This window comes from Grus americana, chromosome 18 (assembly GCF_028858705.1).
Source record: "Grus americana isolate bGruAme1 chromosome 18, bGruAme1.mat, whole genome shotgun sequence".
Classification (NCBI taxonomy): domain Eukaryota; kingdom Metazoa; phylum Chordata; class Aves; order Gruiformes; family Gruidae; genus Grus; species Grus americana.
In genome coordinates this window covers 4,348,042-4,374,293 of record NC_072869.1, presented here as the reverse complement: position 1 = coordinate 4,374,293, position 26,252 = coordinate 4,348,042, and the positions used below count along the sequence as shown (strand labels likewise).

Genomic DNA, 26,252 nt, shown 5'->3' with positions numbered 1-26,252 from the left:
ATTTTTAATAAAACAATTTCTTATAGTCAGGCTTAGTTTCATCATTTAGCACTACTGGCCAATTCCAGCTGACAATAAAAACTAAACACAGTATTTAGAATGCTAAGTACTACTGGCTGAATTATTTTTTCACACTGATAAAATCTAACAGAGTTCAGAGTGTAGAAGAACCTGTGAGCTAGCAGAAGAGCAGACAGAAGTGCTAATGTTGAAGGACAGTAGGTGGAAAAAAATTATAAGGGTCTACACATTTCAAATTGATTAAGGATTGTAATCCTAACATCCCACTCAAGACTATGTGAGCCATGACCTCAAATATTTCTTTGACACTAACACATACGTGTTCTGTTTAGAAGCTTCAAATAAACATTTTTTTACTCCTTTACTGGAGAGATGAGACACATAATGGAGAACCAGAAGTAGGTATTTGCCCTTCAGGAGATTTAAAAAAAATAAGTCCATCCTGATCCTTCACACATTTACTGTTGTGATAAGTAATAACTGTCCTTCCTTCTCCCTTTCTCCTCCCAAATCCATCTGCAATTAGAATGAGTCAGGGCAGTAAGCCATAAATTTGTTGTTATTTGTAGTATAAATGCACTGACTGTATCTCCAATAATGGAAGAATTCTAACTGTGTTGCAGTGGGATTTCTAATTCAATTACAATTGCCAGACAGTCAATGACATTTATAAGCCTAAGAAGTTTTAAGTAGAAGTCACTTTTTGTTAAGAGAAAGCATCTCAAGAAACCAAAAAACCCCATGCAGGCTACTGACTGCTTAGAAAAGCTATTTTCTCCTTCAGGAAAAGTAGTTGGTTTTTAATCTTCAAAGAGTAATTGAATTTTATATTAATCAGATTTTCTGTTATCAGAAAGGTTCATGAAAAACTATAATTACTACGTAAAGTAAAGCATATTTCCATGCAGTCTGTCTGGGAGTCTCTACATTTTCTAGTCGCTGAACATATTACGCTCTAAGAGAGACTAAATTGGAGCTCACCCATGTACAAGATCCCATCTGAACTGCGACAGGGAGATGCCTGCACCAGCTCTGGGATGGTAAATGGAAGTTTCTAGGGAAAAAAAAAACAACCCAACAATAAAAGCTTATTCATATTGGTGTGATAGTCTTCACATTTGTTCACAGAAAAGGGCGGTCAGAAAACTTCGGAAATCGCAAATGACAGTTTTTTTGTTGTTTGTTTGTATTACTGCAGTGCCTGAGAACTCAAACTTTCAGGTCAAGGCCCTGCTCTGGAACCCAAAACAGAGAGAAGTCTGCCTCAGGGAGTTTACAACAGGAGCAATGCATGTAGAATGGAAGAACTACTTGCAGCTGAGAGGTTTGGAGGCCAAGAGTCTGTGGTTTTAAGGTCTACCATCATCACTTACAAACTGTCTGGGCTTCAACATACCGTGGTTTAATTGCCTCACCTAAAACAGGTATAAAATGGTTCTCCACAGGACTGTACAGTAACATTTATAAAGGCCAGATATCTTCACACAAAACTGTTGAGAGGACAAAGCATGAATCTCTGACTAGAGGAGTTCTTGAGATACTGCCAAGCCTGTATTGCACTTACAGAATGGGCGATGATCCTTATGAAGTTTTAAGAGACTTTTATTGGGATGAGGTCACAAGAGTAATGGACAAGCTGCACCAACAATAAAGATCAAGCCTTTGCTAAGTTTACTTAATATGCTAAAATTACTCTACTCTTGCTTAAAACTTTTATAATAGTGATTTTAAATAGAAATTAAATTATCTTAATTCAAAAAGAGAGGTGATTAACAGAATAAAGGAATAGATTAAAATAGATTGCTGCATCCTAGATTCACCCAGGAAAAGAACCAACAATCATTTTGCAAGTTATGATCTGGCTGTACTGGGGGAGGGGGGAGCGGTGAGTAAATACTAAAATATTTAACAGTATTCAAGGGAAATCATAGCAGCTGCCAGAGAAAAGAAACTTGTGGGAAGCCAAACATTTTATCTGAGTATCACCACAAAGTTTAAAAATAAAAGTCAAACATTAGCTAGTATCTGGGGGTTACACGGATTGGTGACTATTTTGAAAGGGTTCAGCATTTTTGTCTGCTTACTAAATCTTATGAAGACATCTTCTAAAGGTGTCAGCATAGAAGACACATTAATTCTGCCTTTTGGCAGATGGTTTTAGAAAATTAAGTATATAGGTGAAAGTGACACATCTGATTTGTATTATTCTGGGTACACCTTTCCCATCAAATCATACAGAGATTATTCAGCATTTGGATAACACCACATAATTTTTGTCATCATCATCATTATTTTAGCAAGTTACAGAAAAATATTACAAGTGGACAAAACATGCATGTGGTTGATATTTTCAAGCAGAAATTATTTCCTGACAATCACAAGAAAGGTGGCAGCTTTCTGCTCTAATAAAATAAAGTATGTTTTCACTCTGCAAAGGAGCTAGCAACACAATGTAGGGCACTGCCATTCCAAAAACTTGTATCAGTTGGCATAGGCAGTGGACGTTGGTTTTTGCCTAGTCTGACCAAGCTTTTCCAAGAAACTGGTACACTTCCATTAAACAGTACAAAAGCCTGCAAAACTTTATGGTACTGTCAAGAAAGCAGAAAGTTCGCTTGGGGACTTATCCTTCGTGTGAGACTGATTAGGGCACTTTTCTAAAAATTATCAGAGAGGAGAATTTAAGAAGTATACTTACAGTCAAACCTTCACTGTTCTTGCCACCAAGCGTATACAAACTGCCATCATTTGGGTCTGGAAGAAATGCTGGCCTAGGATTTAAGCACCAATTATAAATGAACACGAAAGCAACTATGGTCAGTACTGGCTTTACAGAGGAGTTCATCTGACATTACATTTTTTACTTCGTATTATCCATTTTTTGAAGTTTCATTTACTAACTGTGAAAATGAAAAAATATAAAGAAGTTTCACAGAATCATAGAATCGTTTAGGTTGGAAAAGACCTTTAAGATCATCAAGTCCAACCATTAACCTAGCACTGCCAAGTCCACCACTAATCCACGTCCCTAAGCACCACATCTACACGTCTTTTAAATACCTCCAGGGATGGTGACCCAACCACTTCCCTGGGCAGAAAATTCAAAGATCCAAAAGTGGCAAGCAATCACTTGGGTGAAAGCTTTTAAACAAGATCTACATGCTTTTAAAATGCCACAGAATTTAAAACAAGCCAAACAAATAAACAGAGAGCATAAGGAAGGCAAGGAACAATAAAAGAGTTGCTGAAACTAAGTAAATTTGAGAGGTAAAGGCAACTCCCCACACTAACTACCAAAAAACCCAAACAAACCCCAATATTTAAAAAACACAAACAAAAAAAAAACACACAAAAAAACCCCCCACCACCACAAAAAAGAAAGGATGTTACCACTGACTTAGAGACATAAAGTTAAAGCCCAAATTTTCTAGTTAAATGTGAGATTGCTATGCTGGAGGAACTACTCTGAAGTAACAGCTTGAGGGTTTCATTTGAAGATTCTGGTAGTGGTGGTGGTTGGAGTTTCCTATGCTTCACTATTTTTAGTCTTTTATTTGAAGAAAAAAAGAACAAAAAACCCCAGAGATCACTCCCTAGCTGTTTTTGTCACTTTCAAAGCTGCTCAATTAAGATTCTAGCACACTTGATCTCTAAACCTGAGCAAGGGTTTGCAAGAACAGTCTGCAGACAGGATGTTTCTCCTTTGTGCTACAAAGAATTATATGTAGCTAATTATATTCTTTCTGTATCTGCTCTCTAAACCACCTTAAATTGACTTATGCAAGGTATGCAACTCTTCTAGAACACAGATTGTTTTGGTTCAAATTAAACCAAATTTAAAGATGTCAGTGAAAATCAAACAAGCAGTAAATGAGATAAAGGAAACAGACTTACTCTTCCACATGTATGGGCACCTGGAGTACAGGATCTGCATAAACAGAGAAAGAAAAAGTCATAATACTGGCAATTCAATTCCTTGAACTCACTAGATACAGGATTAAGTCAGGCCTGCAGCAACTTGCTCCTTTTTGAAAGACCAGTGCATGGAGTTTCAAAGGGGCCATCTCAGCAGCCTCAACGATCTCCTGTTTGGTCATGAAACTAAGTTTGTAAAATGGGAAAGTACAAAGCACCTGAGAAGTTTCAAACCTTCTGAAGTTCTTTGCTCAGTTTTATCCACACTGCTCCCCAGCTACCCCTGGGAGGAGACTTGGCAAAGATAGCAGTACTGTATTGCATCTTGAGTTTTCTTCTTATTTCTCACTTGGACAGAGCATGTAGAGCCTGTTAGAACTGCCTATAAATAAAAACTGCTAATAATAATAAATAATAAATAATACCTGCTAATAAAAACTCTTGCTTCCAATGCGTGCATGTGATCACTGGGCACCGGCTGCCCAGGAGGCAGCTGACCATAACTTGCAGAAACTGTGCAGGCTTCAACAAACAATTGTACTTAAAACCAAGCTACAGCTAATGGCAGTTTGCAGACACTGTGAGAACAGGGATACAAAAGTATGATCTTGATATTTTTTAATCTGTATTTTATGAAGTTTTGCTATGCTGTGTCTCAGGTACCTTGTGTATCAGGCATGTAAGCCTATGCTTTTTAGCCAATTCAGCATTTAATTTAAAATGCAACATACAGACTGAAAGCCCAGTGCTATAACTACTGAAAGGTACAGGAAGACTGCCAAGGACTTAAGAGCAAGAGACCAATGCAAGTCAGAAAAACTTAGTTCCACTTCCTACTCCAAGATAAAACCTCTGTGATCGGCATGTCACTGAAAAGAAAAAACAGAAGTCTGCCAAGGGCTACTCAAAATTCCCTCAAACCTGATTTTTTCACTTAAATAATCTCCCCGCTAAAGTTCATGCAAGAATCCACATTACATAAAAATCAAAATGTTTGGAAACAATCTCACAGTAGTTGGTATTTTGAGTGATCAGAATCACAGTTTGGCTTTCATCAACAAAAAAAAGTTACAAAATAAAAACTGACAATGCTAAATCTAAATCCTTACATTTTAAAAGACAAATTAAGAACAATAATTTGATTTTAATGTAAGGTGACGTGACCTCAAAATTACCGAGGCCTCAAAAAATCCTGAATCATGGGATTTTCAATCCTGATGCGAAAACCACAAAAGTTCCCAGATTTGTAAGAAATACTCTACAATTTCCAAGACAAACATGTGTGCCTATTTACGGGTATATTGGCAGAAAGTAACTCAGAAGTCAAGAGGATGCAAGGTATTTTCACTTCCATAGGGGAAATCAAACCATTACACTAGAATAAGCCTGAGTAAGAAGATGAAGGATGACCAAGCAAACAAATACTGTTTTTTCACCTGTTCTGTCTCCATGCAAACATCATAATGCTACAGGAAGGAAATAAGAACAAAACAAATGATGTTTTGAGAGCCTTTGATTGGGAAACTTGCATAGATTCTGGACAGCTTGAGTGCATTGTGATATTTGCAGAGCTAAGCAAGACAAGAACAAGAAATTCAGGGTTCATTACATGGGTCTTACAAAGCCTCTATCCTTCTGCAGTATATTGCACCACATGAACTGCTGGTTTTGATGATAACAAAAGCCTAGGAGCATGTCCCTTCGTTTTTATATAATGGATTAAAAACCATAAGAAACCCCTGGCCAAACAAATCTCTAATAGCAGTGCAGCTGAAAACAATAGTCACCAAATGATGCACATATAATATCAGAGACAGAAAGAAAGCACAATATGAGGAATAACAGTAAAGTTACTCTCATTTTCATCAATTTCTTTTTACAATAGTAAACATTCTCAAAGCAGCTTTGTTCAAAACATAACTACATTTTTCTTCCCCTCTTTAAGCCTAAAATACATTCCAGATACATCCTCAAAGCTGTCAGAATAAACTACTCAAAAGCATATTAAGCTTCTGGGAACAAGCCAAGTAACTGGAGAGAGAGCAGCGCACTACTCAAGCACTGAATCATACTATGCCTAGCAAACTCACTGCTCAGTAAGCAGACTTGTCAAGTTCCATGCTCTACCCATTTCCCTCATCACATGGTTACTCACCACTGCACTGGCAAGAATAGCATCAAACACGGCCTCCCTCCACATCACAGCAAATTCCCTCTAACACAGGGACCCTGCAGAGCTGTGTGCCAGCTCTGGGAGGAAACCCACTGGAGGGCACAGACACAGCCTAGTCATATTATCTTCTACTCAGAGCCTCACACATAGGGCAGCAAAAACGCTGACATAATTTAGCTGGTACTCTCACGAGTCCTAGGCACTGACATGTGGTCACAGGTAGTCTTGCTATCTGTCTCCTATCTTGAGCAATTTTTCTCTTAATGATGAATTATCATAATTACCACTGTTCATTGACGTAAGATGGGAATGCTATGCAAGTGCAGAGCTCCACATCATATCACAAACTCCATTTAATTTATTGAGAACCCAAGTACACATCAAAAGGCCTAAGAACAATTAACATTCAAACAAAAGAACTAAGTGATTCATCGTTATGTATCTGTGTCTACAGATCATGCTGCTTAGTCAGACCTTTATTCCACTAACTACATCCAGCAATTCATTTCTATCCCTTGTGCGAAGAAACTGGTTTCAGGGTATGTTGGGAGGGACTCCCCCCGCTCCAAACCTACAGTTGTTTATATGCCAATTATTTCTCAGTATTTGCCTCAAGTATTTTATGAGCTTTCTGGTATCTAATGAAAACCATGGTGACTTACAACATCATCTCTCCATTACTAAAGAAAAGAGAGAAAGAAAAAAGCATTAGCTGACCATTATATAAAGTGGTTCAACTCTGGAGTTGAACTGCTAAGTTGAACTACTAAAAGCAGTTACTTGTATCAAGTTTATATACTCAATGTATCCATAAGTCTAGGTGAAATGAACTAAAAGAAGAAAGAGACATTAAAGACCACAGGCTAAAGTTTTTACAATCATAAATACTTCGTGGGAAGGGAAACTCTCACAGTTTTGTGAAAAAAACAGCATCATAGATCAGCAGAAAATGGCACTTGCCTCATTTGAAGTAAGATTTAATGCAAATGCTACAAGCATTGCTAAAGGCAAAAGCCAAATAAACTTTGCAAGCCTCTTGATGAACTGATTACACAGAGTGTGTCTCACTTGGTAAAAAATAAACTGTCGCTTGTGGTGATGATGATTACTGCTAACAACAGCAACCTTCACCCACAGTGCTCCAACAACTTCATCCTATCTACAAACATCTCAAATGATCATTAGTGATAACAAAGCTGCACAACTTGTTTTTGAAGTGATAACTGGCTGCATATACATTGTTTATACAGTAATGCAGATTTTCTTTAAAATCACTTTCTAGTCAGCCTAGGCAAAGCACAAGAAAATAGTTTCTTGTCCAAATTATCTTCAGAAACTTTTACGTTTAATTTTAATAAAAGGACTGCTTATTCTCTGAATTAAATGGAGGTGTGAAGTTGTTATATGAAATTACAGTATCAAACTAGTACTATCTGAATCAAGTTCCAAACTTTCTAACTGCACTGTTACTGACAGAACACCACATGTATTCTACAGCACAACAGGACAGAATGCCGTTTCCTCAAACATATTAGTATTTCAGGTTTTTTTCAAAGAATGCTCAGAAAAACCTGAACAATTACAGGAAATTTCAAAAGGTAGATTATGTTTTGTAGCAACTGATCCTGGTTTGTCCATGACATTTGCAACAGAATTAATAACTTGTTTTCACTTAATTTTCTAAGACTGGGCAATCTATGTTTTAAAAAGCAGATTCAAACTATCTCAAAGCTCTGAGAAGTGTTGCATGATTATATTGACCACATAGCACCATAAGAGTGAAAGAACACATATATATGTGCAATATTTACTTGCATTAAGCTCTTACCCCCAAGCTTGTATTTGTGAAAGCTGTTGGAAAAATGTAATTTATAACACTTTAATCAACAAATGTATCCTACACTTTAATAAACGATGCCAGAAATCCCATGAATGTCTCTTCAACTTCTGTCGTGAGTTTTTCTGAGGCACTCTTGCATATCAGAAGACATGAATGGAAGCCTTATGACAAGTTCCAAGCTGTTCAGTGTGTGCTGTACAGAAACATCATGCTCACAAGAAAGTCCTCAAACTTTTCTTTAGTATCACATCTTCAGTATCAAGAACAACAGTGCTTCATCAGAAGTGAAAAAAATCCTGCTTTTACTTGTTTTCTCAGTAACTGAAATTTGATTTACTAACAGTGATAGAGGTAGATGGAACAGATTAGGATGTTACTACAAAGCAGCAGGAAATTTTTTTAGTACTTACTGGCACATGAACTAACACTGATTATTCTAATGGCTTCCTGCAACATTTAAGTGTTGTATATGAACTGTTAGAAAGCATTTAGTATCAATACCTAGTTCATTTCCATACATGAGGCTATTCAAAATGTGAACACAAACTGATGGAGGAGTTATTTTCTGAAGTGAATTCTCCTTTCACTACTAGCACCATCCACCTGGAAAGACGGACTGTGGAGAGCCATTTCTCTACATTTTTATGTACTGGGGCAATGTAAATTTTCTCATTTCTTAACACTTTCATGATCTTGAACTATGGTTGTAGCTCTGCAAAGACACTCTGAAGACAGACAATGAACTCTTCACATTCACTTTCATGTGGTTTGGGACATATTCCAACTTTACTTCAGTTTGTTTTGAAATAAGAACTCACTCTGAGATAAAAGGAGAATCTTGAGTTTAATTTATTGTTGTCAGGTCTTACAATAGTTTTCATATGCTTGAACACAGACTAGTAAAAGAATGAGTTGTCTTACAGCTGAAGTCACCTTTTGCTCCACAGCAGGTCAAACACAAAAAGTTTTTGCAAAAGTCAGAGAACTGAGGCCTTACCTTCTCTTCAGCAGCTCAGCATTCAAGTGTTAACATGCTGAGACTGTAATCACATAATCTTGCTTTCAAAATTTCCTGAACTGCAGTTCCCTGTAATTAGGTAAGTCATTCTAATAGGCTCAATCTGTTCCAGTACCAACAACAGTGATAATAACCACTGAACAAAGCAGTAAGTATTCTGTATCGGAACAAAAACTTTATAGAGAAAATGTGATAAAACTGTGATAAAAATACATCTGCCTCTCCCTTAAGCTTCCATTCCCTGTAGCACAGGAAAAGCCAACTTCTTGCAATGTCCTACATAAAGCTTTTGATCTGATATCCTGTCCGAAAGCTTTCCACTTTCTAGACTAAGAAAACAAAGATGTCAAAACAACTATGGAGTGTGTGTGTGTGGGGTGAGTTAGGAAGCACGACACCATCTTGTAAATATCTCCAGTACTGAAGGGAAGATCGAGTTTTCTATAGATACTTCCATGGGTTTCCAATTTATTTTTCCTGCAGCACCCACTACAGCAGAGTATGTTAATGAATCCAACATTAAAATCCTACAGTTCAATACACACTAGCTTTGACTTTCTAATGTGGTAATACAGACCTGTGTGTAAACAAGCACATGCACACACTATTAGTAAAATTATTGCCACTGATATTCTTCATTAAACTAATTCAGCAAAGCATATTAATGCCCACAAGCACAGGGAGTTCAATAGCATCAGTGGAATAGAAATGCCATTAAAAAGACTGCTGATACCTCCCCTTGTCATTGTGGGACTTCAAAAACGTTATGCTGTAAGACCTGAAAAGCTTTCATTTTTTAAAAGTTAATAAAAAGATTTGTAAAATGTGTCAAGAAAAAAAAATTAAAAGGACATTGATTCTAGTTTATAAAGATTTATTCTAGAACTCTAAGAGTTTATTCACAAGTACAGCAGTTATTAGAAACCTCTTAACATAATGACTGTTCAGTAATCTAGTAAATTATTGGGCTCAGTTACGCTTCCCTGAAATTAAGATTTTAACCTGGCAGCAGGCAGATGTCCCAATACAGTTTTGGTTGCATCATGGCCAGAAAATATTTGTGCCTGTATCATTTGCTTGTGAGTGGGCAGAAGTATATGACACGTTTCATATTATTCAGAAATAATTCTAACCCAAATTTTGCATATGTATGTGGAAAAAAGCCATATATACAATTTTTGAAACTATGCTAAATATATGCTAAATATAATGCATTTGACTAATATAATGCTAAATATAATGCATTTGACTAATATAATGCTAAATATAATGCATTTGACTTTTCTCCATATTTCACAAACAGATGATAAGATAAAATTTGCCCTTTGACCAAAAAAACAAGTCTTTTTTAATGCACAAGATAGAGTTGCACATTTTCATCACCATAACGTGCCCTTAGGTAGAACATACAAAACCAATGACTGAAAAGAAGAAGTGGGAGATTCTGAAACAGCAAATGAGTAAGTTGCTGTTCCACTGGAATGAGCTGGAAAAAACGGTTTCCTGACCTGGGGCCCTACCATAAGATTTGGGCTAACGGGCCAATTTAAAATCGTGTCATCCTTGCCTGCTGTTGCAATTACAGTAAATGATGTTAGAGATACTAACAAACTATCCTCTGGAATTTGCTGAAAAGAGTACTGTCCTACAATTGTGTTGTTTTGACAATCCTCATTAATTTACAGCTATGCACAAAGACATTCCTTCTTGCCTGGGAATAACCACTGTTATTAGAGCAGGACTTACAGATCTCAGATTTGCCCTTTAGAATCTACACGTTGTATACCATTAGGAGGTACAGTCTTTATATCTTTGTCTCATCATGACTAGTCCACTGAATTCCATAGGTTATGAGTAAGGTATCAGAAATCAAAACCTTTTAAATTGATTGTAAGCCATTGGCTTTTTTGATTGTTATAGAGAATTGAAGATCATAGCAAAATTTCTGCTGGCTCTAAATCTAGACCCAAATCTGTACATATTATATGCTCTTCTGGCAAATTACTTTAAATTATTTCTTATTGCTTCGAATTTCTTAGCGGAAAAGCTTTTAAGGAGCTAGTGAATGAAAAGAAAGAGATCACTTTGAACAGTACAGAAGGACACACAGAAGTGACTGTCAGAATAATAGAGAAATAATTTGTCCAAGAGTGCAGTTTGAAACATTACATTCTTAACATTTCAAAGTTCAATATTCTGATCATTAACCTATGCTCTTGAGTTAACAAAGACGTACATTATGATTTTTACAAAGATGTGAGGGAACAGGACAGTCTTAAAAATCACATTCTTAAAGCTCACACCGAAATTAGAATTGTGAATATAAAGTCTGACATCAAGGAGAAAAGCATTCTCCAGATTCCATCTTACCAACAGGTTCCTCATCACCATCACTGCCTACTTTCTTACCTGCGTGTAAAAGCAAGCCTACAGTGCTACATCCCTGTACCTTTCAAAGAGATCTATAGGAAATGACAGAAGAAGTTTCATTTCCAGCAATTTTGAGATTTCATCCTAAGTAATCTTACTGAGCATCTTACTGTAAATCTTACTGGCAAATGCAGAAAACATGGGAGCCTATCAGACTGTCACTTAGAACTGACAGCTCCTTTTATTGATCAGAGATGGCACTAAGAGCCTTATTTAGTCTCTGATCTTAAATGCGTGCCACACCCTTTCAATGCCCTTTCAAATGAGTGCCTTTCAATACAAAGTGTTTTTGTGGGGCCACAGCAGGAGCAAAGGTGTCTCTCAGCAACTGGGGGGGAGGAGGAGTGTGGGGCTCTTTATGTAAACTTTCCAACCATATCACAGCTTTCCAAAGCCCAGGGAATGAGCAGCATCAGTTATGTGGCCACTGAAAAATCCTGAGAGCTGTCAGATAGTAGGACCCATTGAAACCAACAGGAAATGAAGGTATTAAGCACCCTCAACAAACAGATCCACAATCTCCCTACATATAACTGCAGGAAACACAGCTTTACCTCTGAGCTGCTGGACAGTCCTACTACTAACTGACCCCCTTTTTTGCCTATTTATGGGGAGCACAAGTATTCAGACTGCCTTTCTTGCCAGCAGTACATGAAGGCAGGAAACCCAAACACGTTATTGTGGTGATAACCACTGACTCATTTATGCTGCATACCTAAGATAAGCTTCAATGCTAAATTAAAACAAACCACACATGGCAAGATTTTCATGTTTGTTTAAGTACTGCCTGATAATGAACACTGCCTTGGTTTTTTCCCCCCCAATGAAAATAAAATGTATATGAATTGCCCTTTGTTAAATCCCTTGCTGCTTAGGTGCAGTAATAAAACGTCCTCTTCCTGATGAATGCCTCTGCAGCACTTCAGGTGAACTCCACAACTTCTCAAAGCACATGAACTACAACACATGGTTCATTGTCTGATTATCAGGGTAAAATGTCACCTGCGAGAACACTACTTGCTATGCATGCAACTTCCTACTGGGTAATTCTCTATAGCAATACAAGTATATTGTTGACAGAGAGTGCACTGAACACCTCTGTTCATACATTAATATTAATACTGAATTCTGCACTATTAAATCTCTCCGGGGATTTAGCACAGCAAGATGGTAAGGATTTTCATGGGCTATTAGTTTCCAACACTGTCACATCTTTGTTGGGCTTCCCACCTACGAGGTGACCATCAACAAATACAGTTTTGCAAAAATAAATAAAACCCCTCCAATTACAAATTAATTCACCAATTTATATGTACAGGCCCTTGTTCCATGTACACTTAACTAAGTTAACTCATGAAGCATCTTGTAACAATGAGAACTACCACTATTTTTTTTAATTGACTCTTGTGTATTGTTCTATAACACAGAAATAAACTAATGAACATTAAGTGCTTTGCAAAAAGCAACTGAACCTACCTCATGTACATAAGATACAGAATAATACATAGTTAACGACAGCAAGAAAAAAAAGAAGTCCTATAAAACAAGATTATCCAGTCTGGCAGTTCTACTGTACCAACAATAGTTTTGCAACAATTTCTTTTTAAACAAGGGAAGTTCCTTGAGCAATACACTCTGACCAAGATCCCTTTCGTTACCAAAGTGACTTCATTTCTTCCTCAAAAAAACCTCTTGCAGCTTACTACGTCTCGCTGCAAAAAAATGCCAGTTATGATACTCTTCTATGATAAGACTATGTAGTGTATGTTCATGTCATTTGAATGATAAGCAAAACCCAGTAAGCAGTAGCCTATAGCAACAATAAAGGAGGAGGCTGATAACTTTTTTTTAATTCAAGCCTATTCAGGGAAAGGAGAGGTCTAAATTTAAAGACAAGACAGGGAGAAAATGAAATCACACCTATTAACCAAGATACTTCAGGAAAATACTTGGTCACCCCCTTTTTACTCCAAGAGGAGCTACAAAAATATTCTTTGCTCATTTATGAAGTTAACTTTTTGTCTGGTAGATCTGTATTCAAATATGAATGGCTTCACAAATAAGAACAACTGGTTTGTACTGCAGACATCGGATATGCACAATCCATTTCCTACCATTTCAGCTCACCTACTAAATTGACATCAGATTTAAAAATAGAGGACAGAATGATGTAATCACTGTGACTCCTTTCCATTTGACCTGCTTTCTAATTTATTTCCTGAAGTGAAGAGAAAATGCTACTATCACTTCTACCATATGTAATCAGACTCCCACTAAAACAAATTTGTATTACATATTGAATTTTTCATGAAGACAGAAAGAGCTATCTCTGCTCAGTAATTAAAATTACAAAATCACTTCCACTCACGGAGCAATGTTGAATTTCTTTACGCAAATACAGCTCTTTAATTTAAAAAACTGTGCTGTTCTTAAACATCACTGAGGTTTACACAATTTCCACTGCACCAGTTAATGTAGGGTATTCCAGAGACAGAATCATGCAAACCCTTTGCCACCAGTTCCACCAGCTGAGACTCCCACTTGACATCTATTCTGTTCTATGCTTGCTTATATTGAGTTCATTCCCATAAAACATGATACCTACCAATTATACCACTACAGCTTAAACATTCTGGAAAAAACCCCAAACTATGAATCTGGAAAAGAACTGCAAGTGAAAATATGAAGATGAACATGACTCCAGAAACAACATAGCTTAACTCTGGAGCAAAAGCAAAAATAAGAAAGAAAAGAAAGTATTTACCAGGCCCTACAGCAGTTTGACTTTTCAATAGATTTGACTGTTATAACTGTAACTGAGCAGAGGACATCAGGACATGTCCTGCTCACCTTCTTTTAAAGTCCACTTGATTGCTCCCGTCCTCTTGCTGACAGCATGCAAACTTCCATCAAGAGTTGAAACAAACAACAGTGTTTCTGGCACGGTTACTGAGCTGGTGTTCTGGAAAAGAAAAAACCATACACTGAATATAATTATTTACTACAGAGTTTCCTCGTAACTGTCATACAGTACATTGCCTAGAACATCATCCTTCTTTTTAATCACACAGACTGGACAACTTTCCTGTCCCTTTGAATTCAGTGATTATTTTTTTTTATTATTTTTTTTTCTGTCACTGTTATGGAACTGCTTACTGTGCTAAGCTCCCCTAGAGACAAACTGGGAGATGCTTTAAATGAATAATCTATCTACAACTCAACCTCCATTTTCAATTTTATATCAAAATCTTCTTGTACTAGAGTTAGGAGAAACCAGAGATAGGGCTGATCTAGGAAAGAATTGATACAAAGACTATGCAATAAGATAGCTAGTGTAAGGAACTTCAAAGCAGCTCAGAGAACCTAAGTGTTAATGTCGAAACCATGCTACTACCAAGGAACTAGAACATACTTTTGCCAAGGTTTAGTCCCCTAGAGAGGAAAAGACATTGGCTGGGCAGAACATGGATAAATAAAATTAAAAGGTGATCAATATTCTACAAGGCTGACTGTGGCTGGGAGAAAGGCTGGATCTGCAAGCATGTAGGCTGTCTCTGAGCAAGGGCAAAATATTTAGGATAGATGCAGCTTAAAGGCTGGAGGAGATCCACACTATTAAGCCTCTTAATTGTGTTTTTGTACCTCATGTCTCCCAATACTGTATTTCTGCAGTAGATAGTAAATAACACTGTTTAAGAAAGCCCATTTGTATTAACACATCCATAGGTATCTCCTAGAAAGCAGTCAGCTGCAGGATTCAAACCTCAATTTGACATTCTAATTATTCTGCCACTGGGGACATGTCAGCCCATATTTATGCATATGGGTACAGAGCTGTTTGGTGGCTGCTGTTATTTCTATAGTACAAGCAGCTTTTGAGCCTGGCTATTGCAGAGCATGTAATTTTATTAAAAGAGCATCGCACAAACATCGAGGACTCAGAACTATGTAGTTATCATGGGAACAGTGAGGCTAAGTCCAAAGTGTTTCATTGCATAAAGTGGAAAAAATATGTCACTTTAATGTCCACTTTTCTCTTCCTATCTGAAGATGATCCCATACACCCTAAGACCGACCCATTTGTATTTACCAAGTCTCAAGTTATTACTCAAGTAACTTGTCATTTGTAGACTGTATGTGCATTGCTCATCTGCATGCCACCTGCCATGTTTAGGAAGTTTCACAATTAAATATAACTCTTAACCTACCACACTTCATGAAATGAAAGTGTGTACATTCTACATAATTAATAATGTTTTCAATGACTTAAATTGTAAAAAATCATTATCAGTCATGTTAGAATTATTGCAAAGCAAAATACACAATTGTAAAATTAAAATGCATGGGTATAGGAGTAACTGTTTCTTTGGAAAATGATACATTTTTTAGTACAACTCAACTAAAGCATTATAAAAGAATAATATAATAAAGTAATAACTAGCCAACTTTCAGGTCACACCTACAAATATTATAGATGCTTTTTTCCAGCAATAATGAAGACAGCTGGAGCAGACAAATGTAAAACACGCAGTGCAGAAAAAATGAAAGTAAAAATCAACAATACACAAACCATAGATCAGAAATAACTGCTAGAGGTCCAGAAAAAAGATGTATCAACACATAATTTTCATTATCTGGTGTAGTTAAATTATGTGGGCTGCATGGACATCTGCATTTAAATAAAATATTTACAGCTGCATCTGGAATCAAACTTTGCAGTGTTTGTTCAAACAGGGACACTGAATAACAGTTCCTCTCATGCTGGCCTATAAAACATGCAGCTTGAGATGTTAATAGAACTGAACTTATCTTTCTAGCCTAACGACCTGATTTGTATATAAGAGCAAAGAGAAGCTGTATTGTAGAGCTATGAGTTCTCATTCTTTTGTAAAAATTATTACTTTTGTTAAAGCAAACTATTGTAGCCATTGTATTAAAGTAATTCATTAAAATTTTGCCCTTTAGGTCGTCTTGTACATGAACTCCCAAAACAACTTAGGATAGTGTAGCTGATTTATAATCATTTATAGTCCAGTCTTCCCATCTTCCTTAAATAAGTATTTAACAAGTCAGATCCACTGATTCTGCAACCAGAACAGGAAGACACAACCCATACACCATTATCACATGCATTTGGGGCTAGAAAGCCATCTAATTGTGAGGCTCAATCTGCCTCCTCATGAAGATTTTCTTTTTAAATCTGTCATTGCCTAGCTGCCTGCATAAAACTATCCTTGAACAAAAACAAGAAGGGATGCTTTGGGTTGCATTCTAGACATCTTTATAGCTGCTTTTATACAAAAGATATGGCTTCTTTGCAAACAAGGAACTGCTTCCTCTATAACATTGTAATAATCTAAGAATTACAGTAACTTATCTTCCTAGACACTGAGCAATGTCAGTGCTCCTCACTCCTAAAGTGTTATGTTGCATCAGACTGACAAATTCCTTCACTCTTATTGTTGGTGTGAGGCAATCAATTATAGCAGTGAGAATGCAAACTTACAATATGAATATTTTGTGAGTGAGCTGTGATGTGGCCCCAAAAAGATACTGGTTCAAGGAATACTAGGAGGCACAGGTTTCTTTCCCTTTGCAGGCCAAACTGCTTTTGAGCTCAGAAAAGTTAGAAGACTTACAGATTGAACTGGTCTCACTACGTATAAACTATTTAAGCATGAAAAGATACCTCAATTCAATAGGGTACCAGCAGTAGGAACAACTATTAGGAAATCCTCCATATCTTAGAACATTTTCTCTATAGAGTTACTTCTTTTTTGGGTGACTCCAGTAACATATACTGTTTATTATTTTATTTTCAGTCTTTCCAAATTCCTTTTACAGCGTTACTGCTGCAGTGGAGCTCAATTCTGACTTCTCAACTGCCAGATGTTGCCCAACATCAGACAGCAGGGTAGCCATTTAAAGTGCATATTACATATCTGTGCAAGTTCAAAGAAGAAATCACAGTAAACTCCGAAATCTGAACAACTTTGTATAAACTAGTTTTTTACTCAGACTTCTGACAAGCACATTCCAGCTTTCTCATACCAAACAAATGTGTATTTTCACTGCAGCTGTACTCACAAAAAATACCTATTCCAGATAATTTAATTCTTCTTCCATCAGATTCACAGATAAGGCAGAAAACATTTTTAGGCAATATTTCAATACAACAATGTATACGGTACAAATCCTGTACATTATACACCACAGGGAACACAAGAAATACCTGTTTCTTCATGAAGATCTACCTAGCCTAAACCTGCTCCATGAACAAAAACATTTAATTTAAAAGACTGGAATGACTCAGTTTGCTCTTCTATCAAAAAGGATACACCAAAACATCCATTATCCAAACTGATCATTTTAGTTAACGAATACAGTGAAACTGCATCTAGAGTGAAACACAGTAAGTTGAGCAAGAACATACAACTGTTAAAGGCAGGAAGTGAAAATTATTGAAGTTCCTTTAAATTGCAGGTGGGAATTTGACACCGAGAATGTAATGACTAGTGTTGAAGTTTAGTTGCAAATAAAACAGAACGTATAGCAAATCCACCACATCTTCCATGTATACAGACTAAGATTGTTTTTCAAGGCTATTTTTTGCTCTCTGCACAAGTTTTTCTTATCTTTCACCTTCTTATCTTACAGAATCAGTATACTTCTCCACAAAGCATGTTCTCTTCCTGTCATCTTATTAAGAAGTGAATAAAGCATGTATCATCACAAAAAATGTGCCTGTAAAATAACCACCATGATTATGGTTGGGTATCAAGTATCAGTAACATATAGTACATGGAACACAACTTGCTATAGATCTGTAGATTTAACATTTGAGTATCTATTTGTTGTGGCATCAAGACTATAGAAATTATGGAATTAAATGTGAGTTCTGAAACTCTCATCAAAACATCAGTAACCAATATCATCTTCCGGATTACTGTCATTTTAGAAGGTTGCTAGTACATGGGATGAAATAGGAAGTACTAACATGCAAAGAGTTCCTCTGCACATTCTGCAGTCACAGGAGTATGAAAACTTCCCTGTACATCTACCCTCCAGATCACTCACAAGCTGAACAATAAAGAAAGAAAACCAATGCTGAAGAAGCTATTCACGCAAGTTTCTGTTGAAAACCCAAGGAACACCTGAATGTTGCCCACAGGCAAAATGACCTAGAAACTTCTCAGATATGACTAAGATCATGAAATGACAACAGCTTTTTTTAAGCTTTTCAGTGTAGTATCCTTGGTGTGGGGAAAAAAGTGCCACTCCCACCTACCATTCTTTTGGTGCCTACCACCACTTTCTGGTTAACAGGGAGATGTGAACTCTTCCTGGGATGGCAAGCGCTTATGGCATTCACAAGCATCAAGGGAACAGAAGGGAATGGCACTCTGAAAGGCTATTAGGTCTACCGAGCCAGAGAAATCACCTTCTCTTCAGAGGGCTTTGGGCCCAGTCCTGCTCGCTGCCCAAAAAATTTCACTGGGAGTGAAATCAGCACGAAGGAACGCAGATTTCACCGACAAAAGGATTCTGCCACATGCATGCATCTTTTCCCTTCAACGTACAGTTGAGCAGTGTCGCTGCTCCTGCTAAGCTCATGCTCTCCATTCTAACTAGCTTTGTCTTAATACCACTTGTTTAAGTTTTACTGCTTTTCAAGGGCTTGCTTATATTCAGCCATAAAAGTTGCATTGATGTGGTCATTGCAACCCTGTGTGTCAAAGATACCATCTTCTTTGGGTGAAAGACTGAATATAGGGCAAATTTCATTAGTTCTTCCTTGACTTCTAAAGTTGTATTTGCACACCGATAAAATACACAAAATATGACATACTAAAAATCTTCCATTCACTCATACTTTTCAAAGCAAATGATATCATGCAGTTGAGATTAACCAGCTGAGTAATACACTGACACTGCTGAAGCTTATGACCTAAATTTAAAAAACCCAGATGAGTTCGTAGACTTTGCAATGCAATATTGCTAATTTATTTTGACCAACATCCACAGCAGTCACTTGGAGAAAAGGCTAGGGAGTTAGTATAATAGTACGGAAACAAGATTTTATTCTTTCAAATTGCATAAAACAATAGACATAAAAATGAACAGATTATTTAAGTAATTATCTGTATTTCACCTAGACTCAGAAAACACTTCCTCTTGATTTTATTAGTGACTTTTATCCGTGGCTAGAGACTGCAGTATCAAGGTTGCAAATACACAATAGATTTTATTTTGAACACAACCTTTATAATTAATCGATTAATGGATTAATTAAAGCCTGGAATTAGCACTGCTATTAAAAGCTATGAAAATTATAAAAACCTGTATGTACAAGTCAAACTTCATTTCATTTTTGTGTGAAGTATGTAAGAGCATTCTCCACCACAAAAACCATAATAATCTCAGTCCTGAGATAGACTCTTATAATACTGGTATACACAGATTTGTCCTCCCTGCAGGGGTGAGGTCTCAACTGTTGTGATGCAATGCAAATTCTTGAAATAGATTTTTATTTCATACTGCAATTTTGTTTCTGAGGAAATACAACAATTGATTAAAAGAAAAATACGTCAGAACATGAAACAGCTAAGCAAAAATAACTTATTGTAGTGAGCAGAGAAAGACAGAAAGAAAACCTAGTTTGAGTTGTCTTTTTTTATCTGAAATTGCAGTAATGTCTATTTTAACAGCTACCCTCTTTGGAATTCAATGAGAGCTTCTACTGCCTTCACAGTCTGTACTCATTATAATCTTCCACATCAACAGTGATGTTAAGTGAAGGATTTATAATATTTTGAAATTACTTGGGGACCACTTTAGAATTATTTTTTAATAATTTAATTAAAAATACAAATTTTGAAGTTCTCATTGACTTCAACTTTGACAAATGCTCTAAAGAGCTGACTGCTAATAATCCATAACAGCCTAAAATTTGGGTCTAAATAGAAAATAGCATTTTTAAGCAAAAACAGAAATATACTATCTAAGAGAAATAGTATTTTATAAATAGAAATGCACTTCATAAATACTAGTTAACCCTCCCATAAGAATCTTACCCTCAGTCCAGATCTACCACATCTTTAGATAAAATGTTTTAGAAATCTAAATAACAAAATGACTCAAAACAATTCTGAAAGACCCATGAAGTCAAAGGAAGGTCAGCGAAAGCTGTAGAACAAGTTCCGTGTTTGTATATGTCTATGGTACAGTTCAGTGTCAAAGATGATATTATCTTCATTCACTGCAACATTTCAAATTTTTTTAAGAGTTAGCAGACCAATGCCCTACTTTGTTTTATTGTGTTAGAAGAAAACAGATCCTCACAGGAATAATTTCTTCCGTTAATTTACCTCCTTAAAAACAGTACTTTTGAAATGCAGGTCACCGAGTATGCACAAATCCCACTGAAGTCAGTGGAAACAGCAGATAGAAAGAAAACCAGGCCACTAAGTTCCTTGAGGTTATCGTTCTGTAACCTAGAAATATGTTTTGCTGTGGGGGTGATACCACAAGAGGTTCTTCAAGTATGAATAAAGAACAGGAAAACACTTCATAGTGACACTGGATGTGTGATGGTTTGTTGCTGACTCTGAGAAGTGTTACTGATTTCATAGAAATAATTGAGTGCTCATTAGTAAACAAATAATAATGCCATGTGTTACCAGGTAATAATTTTCTCTTTTCTGAGACTTAAGTAGGAATACATATGTACTGAACTTAATTTGTAAGGCCTGATGGATGATAAAGGATAAGTGGTTTGCTAACTATAATTTACATCCTCAGAATTTCTTCGGTAATGTCTGGCTTATCAAACAAAAAAGTTGACAAGATATATAATCACTTGAGGAAAAAATTCTACATTCCTCATTCTATAATTAGCTTAATAGATATCAGGCTGTACATGTCCATTTTACTAAAAAACTAATCAAAACCAACTTTAGCATTAACAGCACCTGAAACTTTCCTCCCAATAAGAAAAGGCCTACACCATAATTTATGCTACTGGAACCACAACTGGTAAACCAATAAGGATGCAAACCAAAATATTTTTAAACAGCGCACACTGCAAGCAATTGGCATATTCATCACAGATAGCATATGATTCATTATCCTGGTTTTGACAGCTATCCTCTAATTACATTGCCAGGCTAGAGGCCAAAACTCACTATGCATAATAAAACCATACCATGAAGAAACTCTGTAAAATTCAGTAAATTACGGGGGGAGAGTTTTTCAGTATAACTAATAACGAAGTTAATATATGAAAGAGCTGACAAAAAATCAATTATATCTTCTTTAGAAAGTGAAATCAAATCTACAGATCTTTTCATCTTAAACTAAATTCCAACATGTCTTTGTTAGCTATTTCTCATCAACACTATAACCCAGTTCCAGTGACCTTTCGTACATATGCCCATTCATACTACAATAGGAAAAACTGAAAACTACGGGAGGTCCACTACAACTGTCCTCTAACTTGACTGAACTTTGAGTGGTGCTCTACACCATAAACTCCCAGCTAAGTTTTCAGACTTGGGTCTCTCTATAAGACCAAAACTTACTTCAGTATTTACAAGAACACCAGCAACCAAAATGAGTGAAAGGACAGAGTTATAAACACATGAATTTACACTCCAGGACAGAGCCGTCCATGATAATTTTAGGTGTGCAAGACAAGTTTGCATTCCCCCCCAAAAAAAACAAACCCTAAACCTTAATATACTATTTTTTTGAGTGACCAAGATCTGCAACTCAAATAAAACACTTCAATGTTAATTAACATAGTTCTTCAAGAGGTCCTCTTTAAAACCTTCTGCTGTCTCACATAGGTTTTCCTGTCTATCAGTTAACTGGCCAAACACCTCATGCTGAGATAAAAAACACATTAGAAGAAAAGACACCTGGCTAAGGCTGGGGTTTTCCCATGTCAGGAACAGCCAGTGTGTGCTGCCTGTGCATGCTGTGTAACAGAGCACTGAAACCAGTCCCACAGGCTGCGGGACAGAACAGACCAATGTTCTAAATGCCAGTTTAATCCCAGAGAGGTTGTTATTTTTCAGTTGCACTGACTCCATGTTAAAAGACAAACAGGCACAGTCTGGAATGTCCACAGCACACAAAACCAAGGGTTTTTTTTTTTTAAATTACAGAGACCTATAAATCATTTATCATTACTGTATAATATTTACACTGACTGCTTATTTACTGATAGCACTACTGCACTTCTCATTGCTGTATCTGAGATGTCACCCTTTTATAATGTGTTCCTATACATCGCTAGGGCAATTCCAAGAGCTATACACTGTGTCACCCAAATAATAAGAGACAACATTTCATCTTATAAAGATAAGACAGGAAAGGAAGCCCTTGTATAAACATACAAGTTGTAGGAAAACAATATTAAAGTTGGGATATAAAGTAACAAAGAGTACATTTATCAGACAAAGAAAATACAGAGCAGCAGATCATCACCAGCACTCTTAGAAGAAATCTACAGAAAACACAATCTGCACAAACGTTTAGGCAATCTCATGTTTTTTCACGTTAATTCAATACCAAGAATTGTACGCCAGTCTTTTTCATGGAAATTTATTACTCAAGTGACATTAATAGTTCTAAATAAGCCTTCCCAGTTAAATGGGTTAATCACAGGTGAGATGACTGGGACTAAGTTCACAGAAATTAAAACTAGTGCTGAAAAGGAATAGATTTCAACTTGGAAGTCACGGTGAAGACTACAGCTGGCAGAGCAAAAAGACCAGGGTAAGAACTGAGGAAAGAAACAGAGAAACAGAGAAACCAAGATCAGATACCAATCTGAGGAAAGGTGGCAGGGCAGGGAGACCAAGAGGAGAGAAAAATCTAGAGAAAAAAGGGGCTGAATTCTACTGGAGCCGTATTCTAGGTTTTTCTGACTATGTAAGTAAAATTATACAAATCTTAGTAATAATCTGTTGATTTGAAAACTATTTCTAGTATTAAAAATACTTCTTAATATTCTTATTGAGTACTATTTTTAAAACTTCGTGAGTTGCAAATCAGTGTTTTCCTGGCAAAATCTGACCCCCAAACCTGTCAGGACCTTGAAGAGATCTCAGTCCAACCTTACAGCTCAGACTAAGACAAAGACATCAGCACTCTACAATAAAGATTTTAAAGTAATTTTAGTTGACAGCCTGCATTTAATTTTTCCAGTTTCCTAATGAAGTAACAACACTAGGTATGTTATACAGCTCAGTACTAAATGTATTTACTTTTAAAGAAGGGGAGTGGAGCTACTATATCCCAAGCAAAAAACAAAGCCTTCAGCCTTGCTTAACCTGAACTATAACCGCATATATTACACCAACATTTTCAGGTAACAATGAACAATCCATCAAAGAACATAACCTGAAACTTTCCTCTGCTACACTTCAGTATAATGGAAACAGTAAATACCAGCTGGTCTTTTCATTGTCTCCTGATCCTCAGAATTTACAAAGAGCACCTTTTAGAATTAAATTTTTGAAGACTCAGTTTTCTATCTCAGTACAAACACAGCAGACAGCACCCATTTTAAAGTACACTGTTTAAAATTATTACCTCCATACAAATAATCTGCTCAGCATTCCATCTGCTTTGCACCAGTTTCACTATTCCCAGTGCTTTTATTGCTCCACGCAATACCTTATAACCAACCTGGTTATTTCTTAAGAGGTTTTGTAGGGCAGCAACTTGTGCACTTTGTCTTTCACCTTTGAATTTAGAGCTGTAGTCTCTTTTGGATACCAACCGTATGTACACATTAGTGCACATTGCTATCTTTGCTCTGGAAACAGAACGATTAAAATCCCCTAAGATGGTATACTGCAACCTTTCCAGGGCATGTAGCTAATTATTTGTATTCGGATATGAACATATATGCATTGGTTTGTGTTTTGTTTTGGTTTTTTTTTTCCAGAAAGAAAACAAGGCCCTCCACTTATGAGGTTATAAAGAGACAGAGCAAAGATCTAGCCTGTCTCACTAGTTCCTCTATCCACCTACACAGTTCTAGCTTCCAAAAGTTTCTTTGTCCTACTTTCATCAATTACTTTATGGGAAATTAACTGTGGTTTTATATTTCAAGGATTATTATATATGCTACATATTCAGGTATGGTGTTATGTGCAACAACGTACGGCACTGAAGCACGTACACAGCTGTTCAGTTGGATCAGGCTGGTACACTGCAGCCCCTCACCCCTGCGCATACAGACGGGCACACGGCATTAACGGCAGTAAAACGGACAGTGTGTCGGCTTCGCAAACACCGCCGATGCGGCGGCCTGCCGGCACCTACGGCAAACTTTCGACAAAGCCCCGACAGCAGCCCACCGGGGCGTTCATGCGTCTCCCCAGACTCCCCTCTCTGCGGACAGGGGGGCCGGCCTGCACGGGACGAGGCCTCCCCTGGCCCACACCGGCCCGGGCGCCCCCGCACCCCGGGCGAGCCGTGCCCACCCTCCCCCGCCGCTGCCGGGCCGGGGGCACCGCCGCTGTCCTTGCCCTCCCCGCCGGCCCCCCGCGGGGCAGCCCACCCCCCAGGCCCAGCAAGCGGGCTCAGCCCGGGCTGCGCCTCGCTTACCCCGGGCATCGGCGACAGCAGCACCAGCAGCGCGCCCAGGCCGAGGAGGAGGCGGCAGCGGCGGAGCGGCTCCATTGCTGCCACCCACGGGGGCTCCGCGGGCGCCTGGCCGGCTCCCCCCGTGCGGCGCTGGCTGCCGGGCGCAGCGTGTCCGGCGCTCCCAGCGCGGCGGGGCGGAGCCGCCCGGCCCCGGGCCACCGACGTCAGCCGCGGGCGGCCCCGGCCGCGCACAGGTACTGCCCGGGCCGCCGCCGGGAAGCGCGGCCTGCACCACCTTCGGCGCCCGGTTCACCGCGGCACACCTCCCTCCCGCGGTGGCCTTCGGGCTCCCCCCGCGGCGCGGAGGGCCGTGGCTGCGGGCGCCGTGCGGGGCCGCGGACCGGGGGCACGTATGCGGCCAGCGACGCCCCCTGGCTTCGTTCTGCTGCCGGAGCCTCCCCGTTTGTGCTGTGCCCCGACAAAACGGCGGCCTGCCCGGGAGGGCTCGGCCAAGAGCCCTTGACATTTTAAACGACGGGGTGCAGTGACAACTCGTTGGCTGCTGCTGGGTTGTTTTTTTTTTTTAAATACCTTGAGGGTAAATTCAGGCTTAAGGAATAGCCTCCCTCCTCCAGCACCGCCCTGCCTGGTACAATTTCCCTATTGATTTTTCACTTTCAAAGCAGACCAGGCGAAATTTATTATTTATACAAAGTCACTGTTGACCCTGGCATGTCTTGCAATGCCTTAAATAAATGCAAAAACAAAGAACTTGCCTCTTTGAACTATAAACTTCATCCAAGCTCCTCAGAACAGATAAAAATAAACACACAAAATTGAATCAAATGGAAGAAGCTTTAAGAAAAAGAGAGTAAATTTACACTGCTTGGCAAAGGCTTAACTTTCATATGCCTATTTATATAACAAAGACACTTTGTCCTTGCTGCATATTGTTTGCTTTTTAATACTGATATCAGTAATGGAGCTGCAGAGCACACCGAGTACTAAGTATGCAATATGCGCATAACAGATCAGTTCTGGCAGCTCCCTCTTTTAATAAGTGTGCCTTTGATTATATGTGCAAGAGACACAATTATGATTTAACCTGCAAGTCTGACTACATAAAAACATGCTGGAGCTACAAACCACACTGAGATTTCAGTTCTCCAGTACTGTCAGATGGGTTTCTTTATGGTGGTCTTGGATTTTAAGCCTTCACACCATTTGAGAACAAGTAGACCACCTAACACACC

General features: G+C 38.0%; 1 protein-coding gene across 2 annotated transcripts in view; it reads right to left on the bottom strand.

Annotated features, from left to right (window-relative positions):
- ERN1 (endoplasmic reticulum to nucleus signaling 1) overlaps window positions 1-25,327 on the bottom strand; it is a 38,364-nt gene extending 13,037 nt beyond the window's left edge. For both annotated transcript variants that reach the window (XM_054846903.1, XM_054846904.1), the window contains exons 1-5: window positions 25,021-25,327; window positions 14,248-14,359; window positions 3,916-3,949; window positions 2,720-2,792; window positions 1,003-1,075 (exon numbers count right to left, since the gene is read on the bottom strand). In XM_054846903.1, coding sequence (XP_054702878.1) covers window positions 1,003-1,075; window positions 2,720-2,792; window positions 3,916-3,949; window positions 14,248-14,359; window positions 25,021-25,095 — 367 coding nt within the window. In that variant the 5' untranslated portion in view covers window positions 25,096-25,327. The remainder of the gene's footprint in view (window positions 1-1,002; window positions 1,076-2,719; window positions 2,793-3,915; window positions 3,950-14,247; window positions 14,360-25,020) is intronic.
- Between the last annotated feature and the right edge of the window lie 925 nt (window positions 25,328-26,252).